Consider the following 23,135-nt stretch of genomic DNA (forward strand, 5'->3'; position numbering starts at 1 on the left):
GGCGCAGTCGGTTAAGCGTCCGACTTCAGCCAGGTCACAATCTCGCGGTCCGTGAGTTCGAGCCCCGCGTCAGGCTCTGGGCTGATGGCTCGGAGCCTGGAGCCTGTTTCCGATTCTGTGTCTCCCTCTCTCTCTGCCCCTCGCCCGTTCATGCTCTGTCTCTCTCTGTCCCAAAAATAAATAAACATTGAAAAAAAAAATTAAAAAAAAAAATAGTTCTTCCTGATTTGTATTATTTTTGTTGCCAAAGCTTTTTTTTTTTTTAAGTTTGTTTATTTATCTATTTATCTATTGGGGTGGGGGAGGGGCAGAGAGAGAGGGAGAGAGAATCCCAAGCAGGCTCCATGCTGTCAACACGGAGCCCAACGTGGGGCTCGATCCCACAAACAACGTGATCGTGACCTGAGCCGAAATCAAGAGTGGGATGCTTAACCCAACTGAGCCACCCAGGCGCCCCTTTTTTACATAAAATGAAGAATGCTATACATATTGTTCTGTACTTGGTTTTGTTTTGTTTTGTTATTTATTTAAACAGTCCCTTATCGGAGTACCTGGGTGACTCAGTGGGTTAAGCGTCCGACTCTGGATTTCGGTTCAAGTCATGATCTCATGGTCATGAGATTGAACCCCGAGTTGGGCTCTGCTCTGACAGTGAAGAGCCTGGGCATTCGCTGTCTCCCTCTCTCTCTGCCCCACCCCTGCTTGCACTTTCTCTCTCTCAAAATAAATGAATTAATTTAAAAAAATAAAAAAGATAAACCACCCCTTATTGATATGCATTTGGGTTGTTTCCAAATGTTATTTAATTTAAGAAAAGGGAAACTGGTGGTGGTTTTCTGGCTCGGGCAGCTTGCTTTTATTTTTGGTTAAATCAGTTAACTTAAGTGATTCCAGAACTGCTTTTTTCCTAATACCGAGGGTATGAGAAAAATTTCAAGGATATAATGTACAAACTGCAAAAGCAGAAATTTAATGTCAATATTTGGGAAAGAATCTCATAAGAGATAGTTTTATGTTATGTACCTTATAGTAGTGTGATGGTGTTTATTCAACAGGTAATACACAAATCATCCTGTGGTTCATTTCTAGTAGTTGTTTCATATAGCCCATACAACAGTATGAAGACTATGGACAGTTTTTAATCTTTGAATTAAAGAGCTAGCGGATGTTACATCTCACATTTGGTTTTCCTTTCATTTAGGCAAGTTCTTCCTGAGATTCAGACAACACAAAATTCAGCAAATGAACAAGAAAGTACAGGTACGTGGGTAGGTAACAGGTTAGAATTAGAATTCCAAAGCCAAACGTACTATAAAAATGGCCTATGTTATCTACTAGTTTTCTAAATTAAAAAATCTTAAGCTCCAAAGAAGTTAAGTGATTGGCCAGAGGTGTAGACTAAACCTCAGAGCGTCTGTCTCCTGGTCCAGTGCCCTTCTACTACATATTCTATGATCAGCTGTCAAGTAGTCTTCTGTTCCACTTGCTCTACAGCAGTGTGATTTTACTAGCTAGTGATTACCTGACTTCATCCCTCAGTGGTCACCAAAGAAAGCCGTATATCTGGTCACAACCCCAGATGCATCTCCATAGCACTTTCCATCATCTGTGCTAATGAATTGGGTCAGTAAAGAACTGGTCACTTCAAGACTAGTAAGATCTGGGTATAAAGCTTTGCCCGTTTTCATCGAGGGAACTTCTCAAAAGAGAGGCAGCTAGAGAAAATGCTCAAGTGTAACATGTGGGATGTGATCCCATTCTGCTGATTGGCTGATTTCTCAGGAGAACTGATACACCTCCTTCTGCAAGAAGGCGAGGGTGTTGGGGGGTTGGTGGCAGGCTTTGGAGCCATATGGGTTGAAATCTCATCTTATATGAACTTGGGCTACTTACTCTCTGCCTCGGGTTTCTTGCCTTTGAAGCGTACATTATAATAACACTTCCCTCACTGGATTGCTGTGAGGTTTCTCTGAGTTAATACACAGGAAGTTCCTAGAAGAGTGCCTCGATGCCTAGTGCTTCATTCATATCCATCATTATTAGTTTTTAGCTTTGACCCTAGTGGGGGCAGTTGCTTATTGAAAAACTATCAAATTGTCATACCAGGAAGTCATACCACAGAGACAGCATGACTTCAGGTTAAAAAAAAAAAAAAAAATCCGTTTCTGTCCCTCTCCAGCTATGACCTAGGGCAGGCTGCTCCACGGCTTTGAGCCTCAGATTTTGTTATCTGTAAATGGGAGTGATCCTACCAACCATGGAATGTTGTTAGGCTTGGAGATAACGTATCAGTGTTCAGTAAGTGTTTGCTAATGCAACCACTTTGGCCCCTATCTGTTTTCTCCCTGTAGAACCTAAAACAGTGGAAGAAGAAGAAAGCAATTTCAGCTCTCCACTGATGCTTTGGCTCCAGCAAGAACAGAAAAGAAAGGAAAGCATTGCTGAGAAAAAGCCCAAGAAAGGACTTGTTTTTGAAATTTCAAGTGATGATGGCTTTCAGATCTGTGCGGAAAGTATCGAAGGTGAGTGGATTAAATGAGGTTGGGGGGCACCTGGCTGGCTGCTTTGTGGAGCATGTGACTCTTGATCTCGGGGTTGTGAGCTCGAATCCCACGTTGGGTGTAGAGATTACTTTAAAAAATAAAAATAAAAAAACAGGTTGTCTCGCTAGCTCAGGCCCTGACTCAGCCAGATCTGCCCTTACGTACATTAATTAGTACCATTGATGTGGGTAGTTTTGTGCGAGGTGTTATGGAAGATACTCGAAGGCATTATACATCTAACTTGTCCTTAAGTTCCTGGAGAGATATAATCCATAACTTAGCTGAGCACATGAGACCTCTTCTCTCTCCAGCCTTGTCTTCTGTGATTTCTTTGTGTACCTTAACTGCCATTCTGTCTCACCCCTGTGCCTTCTCCGTTTCTTCCCTCTGCCTGGAATGTTCTTTCTACCCTGGTATACCTGGTGAACTCTAGCTTGTCCTTCAGGGTTCTGCTTGGAAAGTCTTCCCTGACCTTCTGAGGCAGATAAGCACTCCCACTCCTTCCTTTCTGCTCCTTTTGGAATCTTAAATGCTTCTCGGTATAGCTTAAACTTTGTTTTGTAAATGTCTGTTTGCTTTTACAGTTTACTCAACAGGGAACTTCCTAGAAGGGCTGGCATTTTATTTTCTTGTTCGTTAGCTGTTGAAGAACTAGTGAACTTTCTTTAGGCAAGAAGTACTAGAGGAGTTGGAAGGAAAGAGCGATCCCTGTGGGTCAGTTAGGGTTATTGAACCCAGGAAAAATGGTGGAATAGAAGATCCCATTAAAAGAGGTAATAGGATTTGAGTTAGCAAAAGAGAAATGGGAAAGGCTTTCTAAAAAGAGACACACGCACAGTTAGACAGGATTGCATGTGGTGGGTTTAGAGCATCCTCAGGTGGGAGAGGACCTCGAAATCCTTATCGGGTAGTAGTGAGATAGAAAACTGCGAAGGTTAATTGGGCACAAGTTTTGGAGGGCATTCAGTGCCAAACCATGAGGCCTTTGGAAATCTGGAAAAGTGAAATAAAAGCAGAATTTCAAGAAGCATAAGGTGGACTCAATTAGAGACATGGAGGTGGCAGGAGGTCACTGATGAGAGCATAGCTACAGTAGAGATATCCGGTAATAAAGCCCGTTCCCAGCAGGCAGAGAGAGGAAAGAAGGATGGACATACTTCATGACTGCTTGGATACAGAGAGCAGAGAGAGAAGGTGACTGAAGATTCAGGCCTGGGTCACTAAAAATAAAAAAATAAATAAATAAATACAAAGATACGTAAGGAGAACAAAAAAACTACGTTGAGTGTATGAGTGCCACATACGACACATTGAGCGTGATGTGCTGGTGACAAGTCCAACAGACAGTAGGAGATCATAGAATCTTAAGTTGGAGCTGGAAGGGACTGAAGAGGTTTTCTCGTCATACCTCGTAGTTTTAAGGAACAGAGGTAAAGATCTCCCCAGAGTCTGGGTTAAATCATTAATGCTAATACTGTTTTGTTCAGGGGCATTGGGAATAGAAGTAACACCATGCATTCAGGTTTGGGACCCGGACTACCATCAAGGGATGTGAATGCTTTGGGGATTCAGGGGTCATTTTCAGAAGGTGTGAACCTCCTTTCTAACAGGAGGAAGCACTGCTGGGTAGTGCCCCTGCCCAGCCTCTTATGCACGGAAAACATTAAAACTAAGAAAACAAAAAAACCATTTTAGAAGGGTGTTTTCACCCTGTAGGGATTCTAAGCTCAACGTCTGTGCATGCCATTGGTGTTGGAAGTAGTTGACCAAATATTTCATTTCTGCACAGATGCCTGGAAGTCACTGACAGATAAAGTCCAGGAAGCTCGATCAAATGCCCGCCTAAAGCAGCTCTCATTTGCAGGTAACGGCCGCAGTGGTCATTTTATTCTGAATACTCTGTCTCAGAGTATTCTGGTAGCTTGTTGGTCTAAAACTGTAGAGTTGATTCTACAAAAATGTCAAACTTTTAAAAAAAGAAAATGGAATTCTTATGGTATACAGCACACCCATTTAAAGCATACAGTTCACGGCACCTGGGTGGCTCAGTCGGTTAAGCATCCGACGTCAGCTCAGGTCATGATCTTGTGATTTGTGAGTTTGGGCCCCTCATCAGGCTCTGTGCTGACATCTCAGAGCCTGGATCCTGCTTCGGATTCTGTGTCCCCGTCTCTCTCTGCCCCTCCCCCGCTCACACTTTGTCTCTCTCTCTCTCCCAAAAATAAACATTAAAAAATAATAATAATAAAGCATACGGTTCAATGGCTTTTAGTGTATTCACACAGTTGTGCAACCATCACTAGGGTATAATTCCAGAACGTTTTCATCATCCCTTCAAGAAACTCCATACTCATTAGCAGTCACTCCTCAGCTCCAACACCCACCACCATTGATCTACTTTCTGTCTCTAGGTATTTGTATGGAATCATACAATTATATGGCCTTTTATGACTGGTTTCTTTGATTTATTTATTTAATGTTTATTTACTTTTGAGAGAGAGACAGAGTGCAAGCAGGGGAGGGGCAGAGAGAGAAGGAGACACAGAATCCAAAGCAGGCTCCAGGCTCCGAGCTGTCAGCACTGAGACCGCTGCAGGGCTTGAACTCACAAACCATGAGATCGTGATCTGAGTCGAAATCGGACGCTCAACCAACTGAGCCACCCAGACGCCTCTAGATTCTTTGATTTAACATAGTGCTTTCAAACTTTCTCTCTGCTGTAATGTTGCATCAGTACTTTATTGTATTCTTTTTCTTTTTTTTTATGCTTATTTTTGAGAGAGCACGCACGCGTACACAAGTGAGCGGGGGAGGGGCAGAGAGAGAGAGAGAGGGACAGAGGATCTGAAGCAGGCTCCACGCTGGCAACAAGCCCAATACAGGGCTCGAACTCAGGAACCACAAGATGGTGACCTGAGCCAAAGTTGGATGCTTAACCGACCGAGCCACCCAGGAGCTCCATTGTTTTCTTTCTTTCTTTTTTTTTTTAAACAGATGAATTTTTTTATTGAGGTAAAATTCACATAACATAAATTTATCAACTTAACCTTATTTTTTTCCAGAGTAACCCATTTTTAAGTGTACAATTCACTGGTGTTAAATGCAACCATCCATCCATCCCATAACTTTTCTTCTCGTGAAACTGAAACTCCCCTTTCCCCATTGTCTCCTGCCCCCGGCAACCACCATTCTCCTTTTTGTCTGTATGGATTTTGATTACTTTCAGTACCTCATGTAAATGGAATTATACGATAAGTGGACTGGCTCATCTCACTTAGCATCATGCCCTCAAGATTCATCCATGCTGTAGCAGAGTGCAAAATTTCCTTCCTTTTTAAGGCTGAATAATATTTCACTGTATTTATATGTCACCGTTTGCTGATTGATTCACCCATCCACGGATGCTTGTTGCTTCCACATTTTAGCCATTGTGAATCGTTCTGCTGTGAATGTGGGTGTATAGATATCTATTCAAGACCCTACTGTCCAGGGCCCCTGCGGGGCTCAGTCAGTTAAGCGTCCAACTCTTGGTTTTGGCTCAGGTCATGATCCCAGGGTCGTGGGATTGAGCCCCGCATCAGGCTCCACCCTGGTTGTGGAGTCTGCTCAAGATTCTCTCTCTCTCTCTCTCTGCCCCTCTCCCCTGCTCTCAAAAAATCAATCAATAAATAAAATAGTTCCTATTAAAAAAAAAAAAAAAAAAGACCTTGCTTTCCATTTCCGGGAGGCATATACCCAGAAGTTGAATTTCTGGATCATTATTTTTTGTTTTTTTTTAATGGCAATTCCATTTTTAATTTTTTAAGGAACCACCATACTAGTTTCCCCAGCGGCTGCACCATTTTACATGCCCACCAGCAGTGCCCGAAGGTTCCAATTTCTTCACCTCCTCTTTTTTTTTTTGATAGAAGCCAGCTAAAGGGATGTGAAATGGTATCTCATTATAGTTTCGATTTACATTTCCCTAATGATTCGTGATGTTGAGCATCTTTACATGGGCTTATTGGCTATTTGTAGGTCTTCTTTGGAAAAAATGAAGGCTTCCGTTTAAGGCCTTTGCTTGTTTCTTAATCAGGCTTTGTTGTTGTTGTTGTTTTTAATGTTTATTTATTTTTGAGAGAGAGAGGGAGATGGACAGAGTGCGAGAGGGAGAGAGGCAGAGAGAGAGGGAGACACAGAATTTGAAGCAGGCTCCAGGCTCTGAGCTGTCAGCACAGAGCTCGAACTCACGAACTGCATGATCATGACCTGAGCTGAAGTCAGACTCCCAACCGACTGAGCCACCCAGGTGCCCCTGTTGTTATTATTGTTGTTATGGTTGAGTTTTAAAAGTTGTCTCTAGGGGCGCCTGGGTGGCGCAGTCGGTTAAGCGTCCGACTTCAGCCAGGTCACGATCTCGCGGTCCGTGAGTTCGAGCCCCGCGTCGGGCTCTGGGCTGATGGCTCAGAGCCTGGAGCCTGCTTCCGATTCTGTGTCTCCCTCTCTCTCTGCCCCTCCCCTGTTCATACTCTGTCTCTCTCTGTCCCAAAAATAAATAAACGTTGAAAAAAATAAATAAATAAAAAAAATAATAAAAGTTGTCTCTACATTCTAGATATTAATCAGACAGATGATTTATAATATACATATCTACGTATAGAGATAGAGATAGATTAGATATAGATACATTTGTGAGGGAGATATTTGGGGGCAAATATGTCTCTATAGTGTAGATATTAATGAGAGGGATAATTTACTATATATATATTTAGATTTGTGAGGGAGATATTTGGGGGGCAAGAAAATATGATCTGTTGGTCCCGTGCCCAACTGCGGTGCTCATTGGGTGGAACTGTAGTTAAATTTGTACTTTGGCTCTCCCAGTAGTCATTTTGAACTGATTACTTATAATATGTATAAAATCCTACTCCTGGAGTAAGCCAGCATTCTGAACTTTGTTCGCAGCCTCAAACTGAGTAGCCAGCCCTTTGTTCTGGCCAAAAGGACAGAATTTCCTTTGATTTATCCATGTCTTTAACTGCCACATGGAATGGTGGTAAGAAACCATGTACTTTGGAGGGAGAAAAAACTGAGTACAAGCCACATTTCTGCCCTTTTGCTATCAACATTCCACTGAGTGCAAGCTAATTGACTTCTCTGAGTCTCAATATCCTTATCTAAAAGGGAATATTGGGACACCTGGGTGGCTCACTTAGTTGAGAGTTCGACTTTGGCTCAGGTCATGATCGCGAGTTCCTGAGTTCAAGCCCCACATAGGGCTGTCTGCTGTGAGTGCTTCAGATCCTCTGCCTTCCCTCTCCCTGCCTCTCCCCCACTCATGCTCGCTCGCTCTCTCTTAAAAATAAATAAAAACATGAAAGAAAAATAAAAAGGAGGGGTGCTTGGGTGGCTCAGTCAATTAAGCGTCCCAACTTCGGCTCAGTTCATGATCTTGTAGTTCTTGAGTTCAAGCCCCATGTTAGGCTCTGTGCTGACAGCTTGGAGCCTGGAGCCTGCTTTGGATTCTGTGTCTCCCTCTCTTTCTCTGCCCCTCCCCCTCTCGCACTCTTTTTCTTTCTTTCTCTCAAAAATAAACATTAAAAAATTTTTTAAAAAAAGAAAAAGGAATTTTAATGTGACCTTCAAAATTTATAGTGAGGATTAATTAACGTGTTGTGTCAACTATACTCAAATAAAACATTTTTTTAAAAGGGGACCTGACATTATTGACTACTTATGTGTATGTAGATAAATACGGTTATTTATATGTATACAAGTAATGTTATTTATTTATACATCTTAATTTACCTAATATGCCAAATAAAGACCATTATCCTTATGGAAAATATTTGAGACAATTCAGAGAAATCATCGAAGACTAGCTTTGGGGGGGGAGGTAATAGTATATTTTCATATATGGTATGAAGTGAGGGTCAACTGCATTCTATTGCATGTGGATACCTGGTTGTCCGAGCATCACTTGTTGAAAAGACTGTCTTTTCCCCCATTAAATGGTCTTGGCACCGTGGTCAAAACTCATGTGACCAGGGGCTCCTGGCTGGCTCAGTCAGGGGAACATGTGACTCTTGATCTCAGAGTTGTGAGTTTGAGCCCCGTGTTGGGTGTGCACATTACTTAAAAATAAAATCTTTTTTAAAAAAAAAGGCATGTGACCAGATATGCAGCGGTTTATTACTAGACTCAGTTCTATTCCATTAGTCTGTATGTCTGTCTTTATGCCAGTACCACACTGTTTTGATTAATTACTGTACATCTGTGGTAAACTTTGAAAGCAGAAAATTTGGAGTTCTCCGGTTTTGTTCTTTCTCAGGATTATTTTGACTACTCAGGATCCCCTCAGATTCCGTATGAATTTTAAGATGAGCTTTTCTGTTTTTGCAAAAAAATGTTATTGGGATGTTGATAGAAATTGCACTGAATCTGTAGATCACTTTGATAGTATTGACATTTTAACAGTATTAAGTCTTCTAACCCATGAACACGAGATATGTTTCCTTTTATTTAGGTCTTTAATTTCTTTTAGCAGTGTTTTGTAGTTTTCATTGTACAAGTCTTTTACCTCCTTGATTAAGTTAGTTTGTAAGTCCTTTTTTCTTTGTGATGCTATTGTAAATAGAATCGTTTTGTAATTTCCTTTTCAGATTGCTCGTGGTTTGTGTATAGAAACTCAACTGATTTTTGTGTGTTGACTTTATCCTATTACTTTGATGAATTCACTTATTTTAACAAGTGTTTTGTGGTATCATTAGAGTTTTCTACATATAAGATCATATCCTCTGCAAACAGAGATAATCTTACTTCTTCCTTTCCAATTTAGGTGACTTTTATTTCTTTTTTTTACTTAATAGAAGTGGTGAAAGTGGGCATCCTTGCTTCATTCATGACCTTGGAGGGAAAGCTTTCAATCTTTCACTATTGGATATAGTATTCTCTGTGGGTTGGTCAGTACGTGGCTTTTATTAGTACTTCATTCCTTTATATTGCCAAATAATACTCCATTTTGTGGATATACCGTATGTCGTTTATCCATTCATCAGCTGATGGACATTGGGTGTTTTTCCACCTTCTGAACCCCTGAACCGTAAGATCATGAGCCAAGCTGAAATCAGTTTCAGACGCTTAACTGACTGAGCCACCAAGGTGCACCCTGTATAGACATGTTTTTATTTCTCTTGGATATATACCGAGGAGTGGAATTGCTGGGTCATGTGGTGACTCTATGTTTGTATTTTGAGGAACTGGGGCACATGGGCAGCTCAGTCAGTTGAGCGACTTGACTTCAGCTCAGGTCACGATCTCGTGGTTTGTGAGTTTGAGCCCCATGTCAGGCTCTGTGCTGACAGCTCGGAGCCGGCTTCTGATTCTGTGTCTCCCCCTCTCTCTGCCCCTCCCCCACTCACACTCTGTCTCTCTCCCGCTTTCAAAAATAAATAAATATTTTTTGAAAAAGAAAAGAAAGAAGGAAAGAGAAAGAAAGAAAGAAAGAAAGAAAGAAAGAAAGAAAGAAAGAAAGAAAGAAAGAAAGAAAGAAAAATTAAACTTTGAGGAACTGCTAGATTGTTTTTTGAGTAGCTGACCATTTTACACCAGCAATGTTTGATGGATCCGATACCTATATCCTTGTCAACACTTGTTATTGGCTGTCTTTTTGTTACTGGTATCCTCCTGAATTATTTATTCAAAAATAAATACATAAACTTAAAAAATTAAAAATAAGGGGCGCCTGGGTGGCGCAGTCGGTTAAGCGGCCGACTTCAGCCGGGTCACGATCTCGCGGTCCGTGAGTTCGAGCCCCGCGTCAGGCTCTGGGCTGATGGCTCAGAGCCTGGAGCCTGTTTCCGATTCTGTGTCTCCCTCTCTCTCTGCCCCTCCCCCGTTCATGCTCTGTCTCTCTCTGTACCAAAAATAAATAAACGTTGAAAAAAAAAATTAAAAAAAAAAAAAAGAAAAAAAATTAAAAATAAATAATGATTATTTTATTAACAGGCTTTTACATTTTTTTTTTATTTTTTTAAAAATTTTTTTTTTTCAATGTTTTATTTTTATTTTTGGGACAGAGAGAGACAGAGCATGAACGGGGGAGGGGCAGAGAGAGAGGGAAACACAGAATCGGAAGCAGGCTCCAGGCTCTGAGCCATCAGCCCAGAGCCTGACGCGGGGCTCGAACTCGCGGAGCGCGAGATCGTGACCTGGCTGAAGTCGGACGCTTAACCGACTGCGCCACCCAGGCGCCCCTTACATTTTTATTTTAAGAGAGAGAGAGAGAGAGCACGAGCAGGGGAGGGGCAGGGAGAGAGGGAGAGAGAGAATCACAGGCAGGCTCCACACTGCTAGCCCAAAGCCCAGCGCGGGGCTCAAACCCACAAACCACGAGATCGTGACCCGAGCCGAAATCCAGAGTCAGATGCTTAACCAACTGAGCTAACCAGGAGCCCCAACTATTTTATTCACAGATTTATTAACAAAGATTCAGAACTTGGAGATAATCTAGATAAAGATGGAGGAGATAGGCTCTCTCTCTTACATTAATGGCAGATACATAAATTATGAATACAGCTGATCGGAGGAGCGGTTAAGCCACGGCTATGAAAATTTTCGACTCATTTGCCCCTCCATCCAGCAATTCCACTTCTAGGAAAGTATCCTCTAGGTAGTCTCAGCCAAGTCATGAAAAATGTATGAGGGTAGGTTAAGCATCCTTAAGTTAGGCTCAGCGGGGTAGGCGCCTGACTCTTGGTTTCTGCTCAGATCATGGTCTCATGGCTGGTGAGTTTGAGTCCCGCCTGAGGCTCTGCACTGACAGTGCTTGGGGTTCTCTCTCCCTCTCTGCCCCTGCCCCGTTCACGCTGTCTCTGTCTCTGTCTCTGTTTCTCTCAAAAGAAATAAACTTAAAAAATATGTACGAGGGTGGACTGGGAGAGGGGAGATTGGGAAGAGAATTTAAAAGAAAAAATGTATGAGGGTGTTCATTCCAACATGTGTTAGCAAAAAACTGAGGCAGCAAGCCAAATACTCCTCAACAGGAGAATTTAGAAAGAGGTCCAAAGTAAATTAATTGGAAGGGGCTGGTTGTAACCGTATGTATCTGGTATGATCATGACTCCCTTTAGATACGTTCATGTTATACACCCACATATCCACACACGTGTACTCTATCTCAATCTATAGAATGGTTGCCTCAGAGTGTCACCTGGGGAATTCAAATGGGCAACTTGGACTTCCTGTACTATTTCACTTTATTTCCGTGAGTGGATATCACTTTTATGAATTTTTAAAAAAGAGTGAATTCAAGTGCAGTTGTTAAAAAAGCAGATGGCAAATAAACTTTTAAAAAGATCTTCTGAGCATTGAGTAGTGTATAGAATTGTTGAATCATTATGTGACATGCTTGAAACTAATGTAGTACTGTATATAAGAAAAAAAGAAAAAGAAAAGACAAAAAGAGTTCGGGTTCTCCTAGGTTCTCAGCCTCTGCCCCTCACTCTACCCTTGTGCTAGGCTTGTTCAGCCATTCTCACCCTCTCGCATTACACTCCTGTGATTCATCCAGTCTTCCTACCATCCCTCATATCTCAAGCCAAAAGAGTCCGGTAAATCTTGACTTCTTTCCTTTCCCTCACCATTCACATCCAGTTGGTCGCTGCCCTTGACTCTACCCCAAAAGTATGAGTCATGTTCCCTTCTTCTGTCTCCTTCTTTCCTCAGGAATAGCCTTTGTCATTCTCTCACCAGTAATCTCAGAAAGCCTTCTAAATGGTCCCTGAGTCTCCCGTCTCCTCCTGGTGGTGAATCCTCAGTGTCCCCAGAAGTACCTCAGAAGCTTCTCTGGTTGCCTACTAATTGTAGAATAAAGTGTTCGGCCCTTAAATGTTGGTTATTTAAAAATATTACTGAACCCTTGAATGTGCCTGGCGTCATGTTGGACACTTAGGATATAACTGCTGAGTAGAAGCAGACTCAGGCCTGCTCTCCAAGGTTTCCAATCCATTGACCCCTTCACAACGAGGTCCTTGCCTCACGACTTTATATCTAGTGGCAGAGATAAGTACTCTGAAGAATGAAATCAAGTGCACAGGGTGGGTAGCTGGTGGCAGGGAGCCTCCTCTAGATAGAGTGGTCAGGAAAGGAGTTTCTTGAAGAGATGACATTAAATAAAGCTGAGGCCTGAGTGATGACAAGAAGGAGCGAGTCATGTGACAAGTAGAGTAAAAGCCCTCAATGCAGAAGAAACAGCACAGAAAAAAGCCCTAAAGTGGGAATACCTTTGGTGTGTTTATTGTCTGTCTCTTCCATGAAATAAAAGCTCCATAAATACAGGTGTTTGCCTGTCTCGTTCACCTCTGTATTCCCAGGCTGTGTCTGGCACAGCAGAACGATGGAAAGAAAATGTGGGATATAGTAGGTGCTCAGGAAATATTTGTTGCATGAGTGAATGAATCGTCCACAACAGAAGAGATTGCTCCCGCAGTATTTTATACTGTACCTTTATTTGGATACTTTCACAGTGTGTGACTTGGGTACCTGTTGGCCTCTCTCTTCCAAGAGCTTGAGAATGGGGGCCGTTTCTTTGTTCAAATTCATCTTTGTTCTCCCCATTACTGACACAGTATTTAATCTCGCTTTAAGCCCTCCAGTGAAAGTAGAGTTGAACACTCAGTCTAAGTATAAAAATGAACTTTCTATGGAAATAAGTATGTTTTTCCAGTGTCTTTTTCTGCCTAGGAATCCACAACAATCTAAAATTCCTAGGAAAAAATTTCTTGGGGAAAATCAGTGTTGTGTGGGGAAAGAAAAGATGTTTGCCATTATCTTAATTGGCTTATAAGCTCTTCTAATGGAGGCTTGAGTTGTATACTTAGGTTGAATTCTAACTGGAACACAGTTGTGTCCAAAGAACGTGACTGAAGACTGAACCTTCTACTTGCATTGAAACCAAATGATCTCCCTTAGAAATTCTCTAAGTGAAATAAGAATCAGGCAACTAATAGTAACTTTCCACTCTTCTCAAAAAATTATCAGGGACATAGATGAATTTTAAAATATGAAAAAGCAACCGCAAGAACAAAGTAAAAGGTAGTCAGGGTCCCATCCCCCAGAAGTAATCCTTGTCAACATTTAAACCCAGATAGCCTCCCAGGCATGACACTCAGTCCCCAAATTACACTGAGGTTGCATCTCTAAATATGCTTCATAGCACAAAGGGTGTGACTGTTGGAATTGTGCGTGTGATCCTAGCACAACAGACACCCTTGTCTTGATATCTGTTAATAATACCAAAAACAATATTGCAATGAAAGAATATTGTTGACTTTATAAAAATGTAAAGAACATTGGCTATTTTGGGGCTCCTGGGTGGCTCAGCCGGTTATGATACTGGCTCAAGTAGTGATCTTGATGTCCTAAGATGAAGCCTGGTGTCAGGTGCTCAGTCTCTCAAAGTAAATATATATATATGATATATATGATATATATATATATATATATATATATATATATATATATGATATATATATATATATATATGATTTTTCTTTTTAAGATTTTACTTTTAAGTAATCTCCACACCCAACGTGGGGCTCAAACTTAACAACCCCGAGATCAAGAGTCACATGCTCTACTGACTGGGCCAGCCAGGCGTCCCCAACATTAGCTATTTCCAGTGTCAAAGTAGTGGAATTGCCCCATCCCTTTAATGCAAGGAGACAGTTCAGAAGGACTTTCACCATCTATGCCCACAACTTATATAAATGTTATTTTTATAATGGCACCTGGATGGCTCCGTCGGTTAAGCGTCTGACCAGCACAGGACATGATCTCACAGTCTTTGAGTTCAAGCCCTGCATCAAGGTCTCTGCTGTCAGTACAGAGCCCACTTTGGATTCTCTATGCCCCTCCCCCACTCATTCTCTCTCTCTCTCTCTCTCTCTCCCTCTCCCTCTCTCTCCCTCTCTCTCCCTCTCTCTCCCTCTCTCTCTCTGTGTCAAAAATAAACATTAAAAAACTAGTAAGTGTAGGGGCGCCTGGGTGGCTCAGTCGGTTGAGCGTCTGACTTCGGCTCAGGTCGTGATCTTGCGGTCCGTGAGTTGGAGCCCCGTGTCGGGCTCTGTGCTGACAGCTCAGAGCCTGGAGCCTGCTGATTCTGTCTCCCTCTCTCTCTGACCCTCCCCCCATTCATGCTCTGTCTCTCTCTGTCTCAAAAATAAATAAACGTTAAAAAAAAATTAAAGAACTAGTAAGTGTAATTTTTGTAAACTAAAATCAGAAATGCTCATTAATGTCATGAGACTAAGTGAGTAAGCACCTCTCAAGCGTACTACTCCATATGCTCACTATAACAACAACAAAAGAGAGTTCCGTGCTAGGGGCTTATTGCTAGCCATTCTTTTACATTTTAGGGAAGTATCTATGTGAGTGTGAAGTTAGAGAACCCAGTTACCCCATTAACCTATAAACAAAAATGGGATCACGGTTGAAGCTCTCCAGTCCAAGGTTCAGAGCTCGTCCTACTAGCAGTGACCTCGGGTGTGGTGTTTAAATTCTCTGAGCCTAGATTTACTGACCTGAAAATGCAGCTGGTGACCTCTGCCTCATGTGGGCATTAAGACCACGAAGTGAAATAACACATACAATCTATCTGTGTACATAAGAGCATAGAAAACAGTTTGGTGGTGTTTGTTTTGTTTTGTTTTGTTTTCACTTAATCGTGAACATTTTCCATATTGGTAGATCTGAGTCTGTGTCATCCTAATGGCTAGTTAATGCTAATTCTTGGCTAGTCTTTAATGCAGTTCACCCCCGAGCAGCCTCTGGCAGAGCTCTTCTCTAGCTCAAGCATTTTTCTTTTGATTTTTTTACATGTTTGTTTATTTTTGAGAGAGAGGGAGCATGAGCAGGGGAGAGACAGAGAGAGAGGGAGACACGGAATCCGAAGCAGGCTCTAGGCTCCGAGCTGTCAGCACAGAGCCCGACGCGGGGCTGGAACCCACGAACTGTGAGATCCTGTCCTGAGTCAAAGTCGGACGCTCAACTGACTGAGCCACCCAGGCGCCCCTCAAGCATTTCTTTAATACCAGGCAGTCTCCTGTTGACTGCGCCCTCACTACCCTGGTGCCTTCTGTCCGACAGGTGTTAATGGCTTGAGGATGCTGGGGATTCTTCACGATGCGGTCGTGTTCCTGATTGAGCAGCTCTCTGGTGCCAAGCACTGCAGGAATTACAAATTCCGTTTCCACAAACCGGAGGAGGCCAACGAACCCCCCCTGAACCCTCATGGCTCGGCCAGGGCCGAAGTTCACCTGAGGCAAGTTCCATTCTCTTTCGGAAGCAGGTTCGGGTCCCTATATTTTTACGTATGATGGCATTATTTTCCCACGCGACCTTTGAGATTTCCAGCATCAAAGCTGTCCACTGCTTCTGTTAAAGCCTTTCTGTTACAACACGTTTTCATCTTTTGGCTCCAGGAAGTCAGCATTTGACATGTTTAACTTCCTGGCTTCTAAACATCGGCAGCCTCCCGAATACAACCCTAATGATGAGGAGGAGGAGGAGGTACAGCTGAAGTCCGCTCGGTAAGTCTGGAGTTGAAGGGTCGTTAGGAACACTCTTTGCTCCCCTCTACTCTGGCTGTTCAGGGCACTGTGCGGGTTTGCTCGTGTCACAGTTTCCCAGATAACATCTAAGAAGAGTATGAAATACAGTTTGTGTCAAGGTAGCAGCATTGCTTCTTGGCCCTTTGGCTGAGATCAAGAGTAAGGTAGCAGTAAGCGGGCTGGCACAGAGAGAAATGTGTTGGAGAGGAGAAATTCAGACAACGCTAAGAGGCCATTTTTCATTTTCTTTAACCAAAGTGTATATACCCTGTCAGCTCTGGACGTATCACCATAGTCCCCATGGTCAAGTACTATGTATATTATAGGCCTAATTTTTTTTTTTAATATTTTTTTTAACATTTATTTTTGAGACAGAGAGAGACAGAGCATGAACGGGGGAGGGTCAGAGAGGGAGACAGAGAATCTGAAACAGGCTCCAGGGTCTGAGCTGTCAGCAAAGAGCCCGACGCGGGGCTCGGACTCACGGACCGCGAGATCGTGACCTGAGCCGAAGTCGGCCGCTTAACCGACTGAGCCACCCAGGCGCCCCAATTATAGGCCTAATTTTATAAGACACTTGTTGTGCTTGGCACTGAGCAAAGAAAACAGTGCAGTCATATTCTCTAGGAACCTTTGATCCAAGACTCAAAACTGATTATCTCCTGAAGAGAACTCATTAGTAATATGCCTGTCTCTTTAGGAGGGCAACAAGTATGGACCTGCCGATGCCCATGCGTTTCCGGCATTTAAAGAAGACTTCTAAGGAGGCAGTCGGTGTCTACAGGTATGGCTAAAATTGTAGAAAGAATTATATGAAACTTATCATTTTCCAAAGTCAAAGGGAACCAAATGCTGGAATGACCCCCCCCCCCCTTCAGTAAGTGAGGTTTTTCTCGCTATTGTTGATGGAACCTGATGTTCTGAGATCCTGTACTTCCTTGTGTTGAACAAGGAACTTAACATAGTGAGCATTAAAATACTGCTACTTCTAGTATGTTACAGAGTGCAAGAAATCTTTCCTTGGCCGTTTGTTAAAACAATGAATATACCCCTCAAATCAAGTGGGTCCAGATTCTTTTTTTCTCTTCAAGTGTCTGTCCTTCCTGGGGAACTAACAGACCAGGAGGCTTTAGTCATTTATTCATGTGTTCACACAGTTAACCAGATTTGCAAAATCCATGGCTGATCTCTTTTCCGTCTTTGTGCCCTAGGTCTCCCATTCACGGCCGGGGTCTTTTCTGTAAGAGAAACATCGATGCGGGTGAGATGGTGATTGAGTATGCTGGCAATGTCATCCGTTCCATCCAGACTGACAAGCGAGAGAAGTATTATGACAGCAAGGTGAGTGGCCCGCTTTCACCGGCCCACTTCTGGTGTTGCATGTGGAAAGGGGCCATCGACTACAAATACGATCCCTACAGCCCAAAAGAAATAGGATATTTTAGTACTTTGAACATCTTTTTTTTTTTTTTTTACACCTTTAAAATCTATGGTGGGCCCCAGGAAAAGCTCAGAATCTGCCTTAAGGATTGGTACCCAAAGAAAATCTTTGTAGGTTTGTCCGAGTGGACCAAAAGCACATGGCGACACGACGTTTTAGGCTTCTCCTTCCCGTGGAGACATTAAGAAACCTCTAGTGCGGCGGCTGGAGTATCGGAGGTTGTTACGGAAGGATCTTGAGAGACGGGAGGCACTTTCCTAGAAGGAACTTTTCTCGGCAGCGGCTGTCGGCCACAGCAGAAGAAGGTTGGGAGGTGGTCCCCGGCCCGAGCTGTGCTAAGTTAACAAGGTCTCCTTTCTCCTTCACGCGTAGGGCATCGGTTGCTACATGTTCCGAATTGATGACTCCGAGGTGGTGGACGCCACCATGCATGGAAACGCTGCACGCTTCATCAACCACTCCTGTGAGCCCAACTGCTACTCTCGGGTCATCAACATCGATGGGCAGAAGCACATTGTCATCTTTGCCATGCGCAAGATCTACCGCGGGGAGGAACTCACTTACGACTATAAGTTCCCCATCGAGGATGCCAGCAACAAGCTACCCTGTAACTGTGGTGCCAAGAAATGCCGGAAGTTCCTAAACTAAGGCTGCTCCTCTCCCCCGGTGGTGGAGTACGAGGACCCGGGGCCATCCAAAGCGATGCTGAAGGCCTTTGCCGGCAGCTAGGAGTTCCAGGATTGAGTGGGCACGGTTTGAGGGGCCTCCGTGATGGCCGGGCTCCCTTACGTACGTCCCACGTTCACATTATACATGTGATCGCGGTCCTGGAGAGAGAGATGAGGTCTCAAAGAAAAGCTCCGTGACCGGCTTTCTTCTGGGGCCCCTTCTGATTGTATGCCGTTAAAGAATGGAAGTGGGGTCGCGAGCAGACTTGCCTGGAAGGAGCCTGTAGAGGGTTAGTTACGTTGGGAGATTGGGCCCGAGTGTCTCCTCAGAGAGAAGTTGCCATCCCCGCCTTGGCCCTTTCCCAAGCACTATATGCGAGGGGTCAGGCAGGGCCCCAAATAATAGAGTTGGTCGGATGCCTGATAGTGTGCCAGCCGGGCCCAGCCTGTAGCCATCTGTTGAACAAACAGAGAAGGTCTGGTGGTTTTCCCTCCTACCCTCCCGCTTGAGAGTTCACTTCTGGTTGGGAGACAGGATTCTTAGCACCTTTGGTGTCAAAAGGCTGTCTTGGGGTTGTGCCAATTAATCACCAAACATTGAGCCTGTGGGCTTTAAGTGGGAGCGTTCCCCCCATGAGCCTTATCTCAGCCAATGACCTTTCTTGACGATGGGAGTGGCTTCCCTCTCATTCCTTCTCCTCACTCCACTTTCTTCGTTTCCCGTCTCATCCCACCGCTTTCCCCATCTTTCTGGGTGGTAGAGAGGAGTGACTCCCTGCTCAAGGACACCCCCTGTTGGGCATAGTACGTGCCTACGAACCGATCCCTGAGCCTGTAAGCACTCCCAGTGGGGAAGTGGACAGGAGCCATTGGCCGTAACCAGACAGAATTCGGAGTTTTCATAAGGCTCCGCTGAGAGTTTTAAAGAAATATATGTAGCATGATTTTTTAGAAGAGGGAAAAGATTATTTACATAGGATCTGAATCATGCAACAACCAGAGTATCACAACCAGGACAAACCCCTGGGCCCCCTTCCTAGGACATGGTGACTTTATTTTCCCCTTGTTGAGACATAGGAAGACTTCATTTTTAAACGGTCGGTGTCCAGTTGAAGGCAGAACACTAATCAGATTTCAAGGCCCAAAACTTGGGGACTAGACCACCTTGTATCGAGGGACCTCTGCCACCTGCGCAAAATCCACAGATTAAGTAAATTAAATGACACTACTGCCCTGATTACTCCTTAGGATGTGGTCAAAACAGCATCAAATGTTTCTTCTCTTCCTTTCCCCAAGACGGTGTCCTGAACCTGTTAAATTAAGTCATTGGATTTTACTCTGTTCTGTTTACAGTTTACTATTTAAGGTTTTATAAATGTAAATATATTTTGTATATTTTTCTATGAGAAGCACTTCATAGGGAGAAGCACTTACGACAAGGCTATTTTTTAAACCGCGGTATTATCCTAATTTAAAAGAAGATCGGTTTTTAATAATTTTTTATTTTCATAGGATGAAGTTAGAGAAAATATTCAGCTGTACACACAAAGTCTGGTTTTTCCTGCCCAACTTCCCCCTGGAAGGTGTACTTTTGTTGTTTAATGTGTAGCTTGTTTGTGCCCTGTTGACATAAACGTGTCCTGGGTTTGCTCTTTGACAATAAATGGAAAAGGAAGGTCACCCAACTCCATTGGGCCACTCCCCTCCTTCCTGTGTTGAAGCTCCTCAAAAGGCTGTGGGAGTATCCTGACACAGCAGTGCCCCCCTTCTTTCCTGTACTCGCTCTCTCCTTTCTGGGACCAGCTCAGAGCGGCGAGAGGTGTGATCTACATTTCCCTCATCTTTCCCTACTTCAGAGATAGCAACCAAGTTGAATGGCAACCTGACATTTTCCATCACCATCTGCCTCATCGGTCACCTCGTTCCCTTTCCGTCTGCCCGCCAGGTCCTCATACCTGCAAAGAACCCACGGATCCCCCTGTGCCCTCTTTCGGGGCAGCCCGTTGAAACTGAAGCACAGTCTGACCACTCACGATAAAGCAGATTTTTCTCTGCCTCTGTCGGCCACTGGGTTTCAGAGCAGTGCGGTCCAGTAGAGGGCAGGGCGCCCTTTTCTCCCACGAGAAGCCCATTCCTATGGAAGTCTAGCAAAGCAATACGACCCAGCCCTGCGCTCTCTGCCCCGGGACTCATGGCTCTGCTGTGCCTTCCACCCTGGGCTTCCTGTTCTTCCGTGACCTTAAGAACTGTGTCTGGTGGCTTTGCTGGAACATTGTCACTGTGTTCGCTGTCATGCAGGGAGCCCAGCACTGTGGCCAGGATGGCAGAGACTTCCTTGTCATCATGGAGAAGTGCCAGCAGGGGACTGGGGAAAAACACTCTACCCAGACCTCGCCTCCCTTCCTCCTTTGCCCGTGAACAAGATACGGTGGCCCTAGGGGTCCCACTAGTGTCTGGTTTCCTTTATTATTGCACTGTGTGAGGTTTTTTTGTAAATCCTTTTACTCCTTTTTTTTCTTTTTTCTTTTTTTTTTTTTTAAGAAAAAAAAAAAAAAAACCTTAAGCTGCATTTGTTACTGAAACGATTAATGCACTGATGGGTCGTGAATTCACCTTGAGAAAGACCCAAAGGCCAGTCAGGGGTTGGGGGAGACTCAGCTAAATAGACCTAGTCACTGCCCTGCTAGGCCATGCTGTACTGTGAGCCCCCTCCTCGTTCTCTTTCTACCAATCCCAAACCCTGAGGCCAGAGGAGGGACCACATCTTTCCTTCTCTTGCCAGCTGCAGATGGTTTGCCTTGCCTTTTCACTCCCCGTCAACCATAGAAACGAGTAATTCCTCTTCTAGCTCAGCCTCGAGTCCATTGCCAAAATTCAGCATACCTGCCAGCAACTTGGGGAATAAGCTAAGGTTTCCCTACAAGAGGGAAAGAAGGCAAAAAAAACAAAAACAAAACACGGCCTATCTGTCTCCAAAAACACCCGAGTTTGTTTTGAAAGTGACCAAGGGAATCTCCGCACAAAAGTGCAGACCGAGGAACTGTGGTGAGTCATTCCCAGGAACCCCCCAAGGGGCATCCCGAATCCCTAAGGAGTAACACAGCTGCAAGCCTGGTCAGTTCTCAGTGAGAGAGCCAGCTCCCTTACAGCTTTGCTGCTAGAACCTGTTGTGGCTGCATTTCCTGGTGGCCAGTGACAACTGTGTGACCAGAACAGCTGCATGGCGCTGACCCTATGGCCGGAACTTGGTCCCCTGGCTCCCTCTGTTACCGTCCACCACCTCCAGCACAGCCCTCCTGGTTTTAGACCAATCGCCAGAATTCAGGGGGAAGCCCTGGCAGCTAGATGTAAGATTTCAACCAGACTCCTTTGCCGGGATACGGTCCGCCACCCCGCTTGCCTCTGTCAACCCCCTCCCGGCCCCCCCACCCCTCCCCACCCCACCCCTCCCCTCCCCTCCCCTCCCCTCCCCGGCCAACGCAGTGAGCACCATGCAGCTCCCTTGATTTAAAAAATACAACAACAACAACATAAAAACAAAATAAAAAACAAAAAAAAACACAAAAAACAAAAAACAAAAAAAATCTTTTAATGAATGTATCTTTCTAAAGGACTGACGTTCAATCAAATATCTGAAAATACTAAAGGTCAAAACCTTGTCAGATGTTAACTTTTAAGTTTGATTTGGGATTTTTTTTTTTTTTTAAACTAGAAATCGAGTTTGGGTTTTTCTTGGTTTTGTTTTTTTCGTTTCTTTTTTTTCTTTTTAAAGGAAAAGCGGGTCATTGCAAAGGGCTGGGTGTAATTTTATGTTGCATTTCCTTCATTTTAAAGCAATACAAGGTTATCGAGCAGATGGTTTTGTGCCGAATCATGAATACCAGTCAAGTCTCACACTCTGAAAACTTGCAACTTTTTTTGTTTTGGTTTTCAAATAAATATAAATATGATATATATAGGAACTAATATAGTATTGCACCATGTAACAAAGCCTAGTTCAGTCCATGGCTTTTAATTCTCTTAACACTATAGATAAGGATTGTGTTACAGTTGCTATAGTAGTGGCAGGAAAGTGTCAGTCTGGCGCTCCTCTGATCCTCCGAAACTGGGGGGAGACCCAAACCATAAAGGGACGGGGAACGACCCATTCCTAGGATCAGAGAGAAATGCAGAAATGGTGTCACCTGGATTTTTTCTGCCCATGAATGTTGCCAGTCAGTACCTGTACTCCTCGTTTCTCTATTTTTGGTTATGAATGTTGGGGTTACCACCTGCATTTAGGGGAAAATTGTGTTCTGTGCTTTCCTGGTATCTTGTTCCGAGGTACTCTAGTTCTGTCTTTCAACCAAGAAAATAGACTTGTGGTGTTTCTTTTATTGAACTTTTAACAGTCTCTTTAGTAAATACAGGTAGTTGAATAATTGTTTCAAAAGCTCAACAGATGACAAGCTTCTTTTCTAGAAATAAGACATTTCTTGACAACTTTATCATGTATAACAGATCTTTTGGTTTTTTTCCTTGTGTTCTTCCAAGCTTCTGGTTAGAGAAAAAGAGAAAAAAAAAAAAAAAAAGGAAAAAAATGTGTCTAAAGTCCATCAGTGTTAACTCCCTGTGACAGGGATGAAGGAAAATACTTTAATAGTTCAAAAAATAATAATGCTGAAAGCTCTCTACGAAAGACTGAATGTAAAAGTAAAAAGTGTACATAGTTGTAAAAAAAAAAAAGGAGTTTTTAAACATGTTTATTTTCTATGCACTTTTTTTTATTTAAGTGATAGTTTAATTAATAAACATGTCAAGTTTATTGCTGCACACGATCAAACTTTCTTTTGGCTTTGGGTGGGGTGGAGGAACCGGAGCAGCTAGTGGCCTGTGACCTGACTGCAAAGTACCT

General features: G+C 43.5%; 1 protein-coding gene across 6 annotated transcripts in view; it reads left to right on the forward strand.

The window, feature by feature from the left end:
* KMT2A (lysine methyltransferase 2A) overlaps positions 1-23,045 on the forward strand; it is an 85,193-nt gene extending 62,148 nt beyond the window's left edge. For all 6 annotated transcript variants that reach the window (XM_030331732.1, XM_030331727.1, XM_030331728.1 and 3 more), the window contains 8 exons: positions 1,202-1,260; positions 2,352-2,522; positions 4,333-4,407; positions 15,669-15,843; positions 16,004-16,111; positions 16,833-16,916; positions 17,344-17,473; positions 17,946-23,045. In XM_030331732.1, coding sequence (XP_030187592.1) covers positions 1,202-1,260; positions 2,352-2,522; positions 4,333-4,407; positions 15,669-15,843; positions 16,004-16,111; positions 16,833-16,916; positions 17,344-17,473; positions 17,946-18,221 — 1,078 coding nt within the window. In that variant the 3' untranslated portion in view covers positions 18,222-23,045. The remainder of the gene's footprint in view (positions 1-1,201; positions 1,261-2,351; positions 2,523-4,332; positions 4,408-15,668; positions 15,844-16,003; positions 16,112-16,832; positions 16,917-17,343; positions 17,474-17,945) is intronic.
* The last annotated feature ends 90 nt before the right edge of the window (positions 23,046-23,135 follow it).

Source organism: Lynx canadensis, chromosome D1 (genome assembly GCF_007474595.2).
Source record: "Lynx canadensis isolate LIC74 chromosome D1, mLynCan4.pri.v2, whole genome shotgun sequence".
Taxonomy (NCBI): Eukaryota; Metazoa; Chordata; class Mammalia; order Carnivora; family Felidae; genus Lynx; species Lynx canadensis.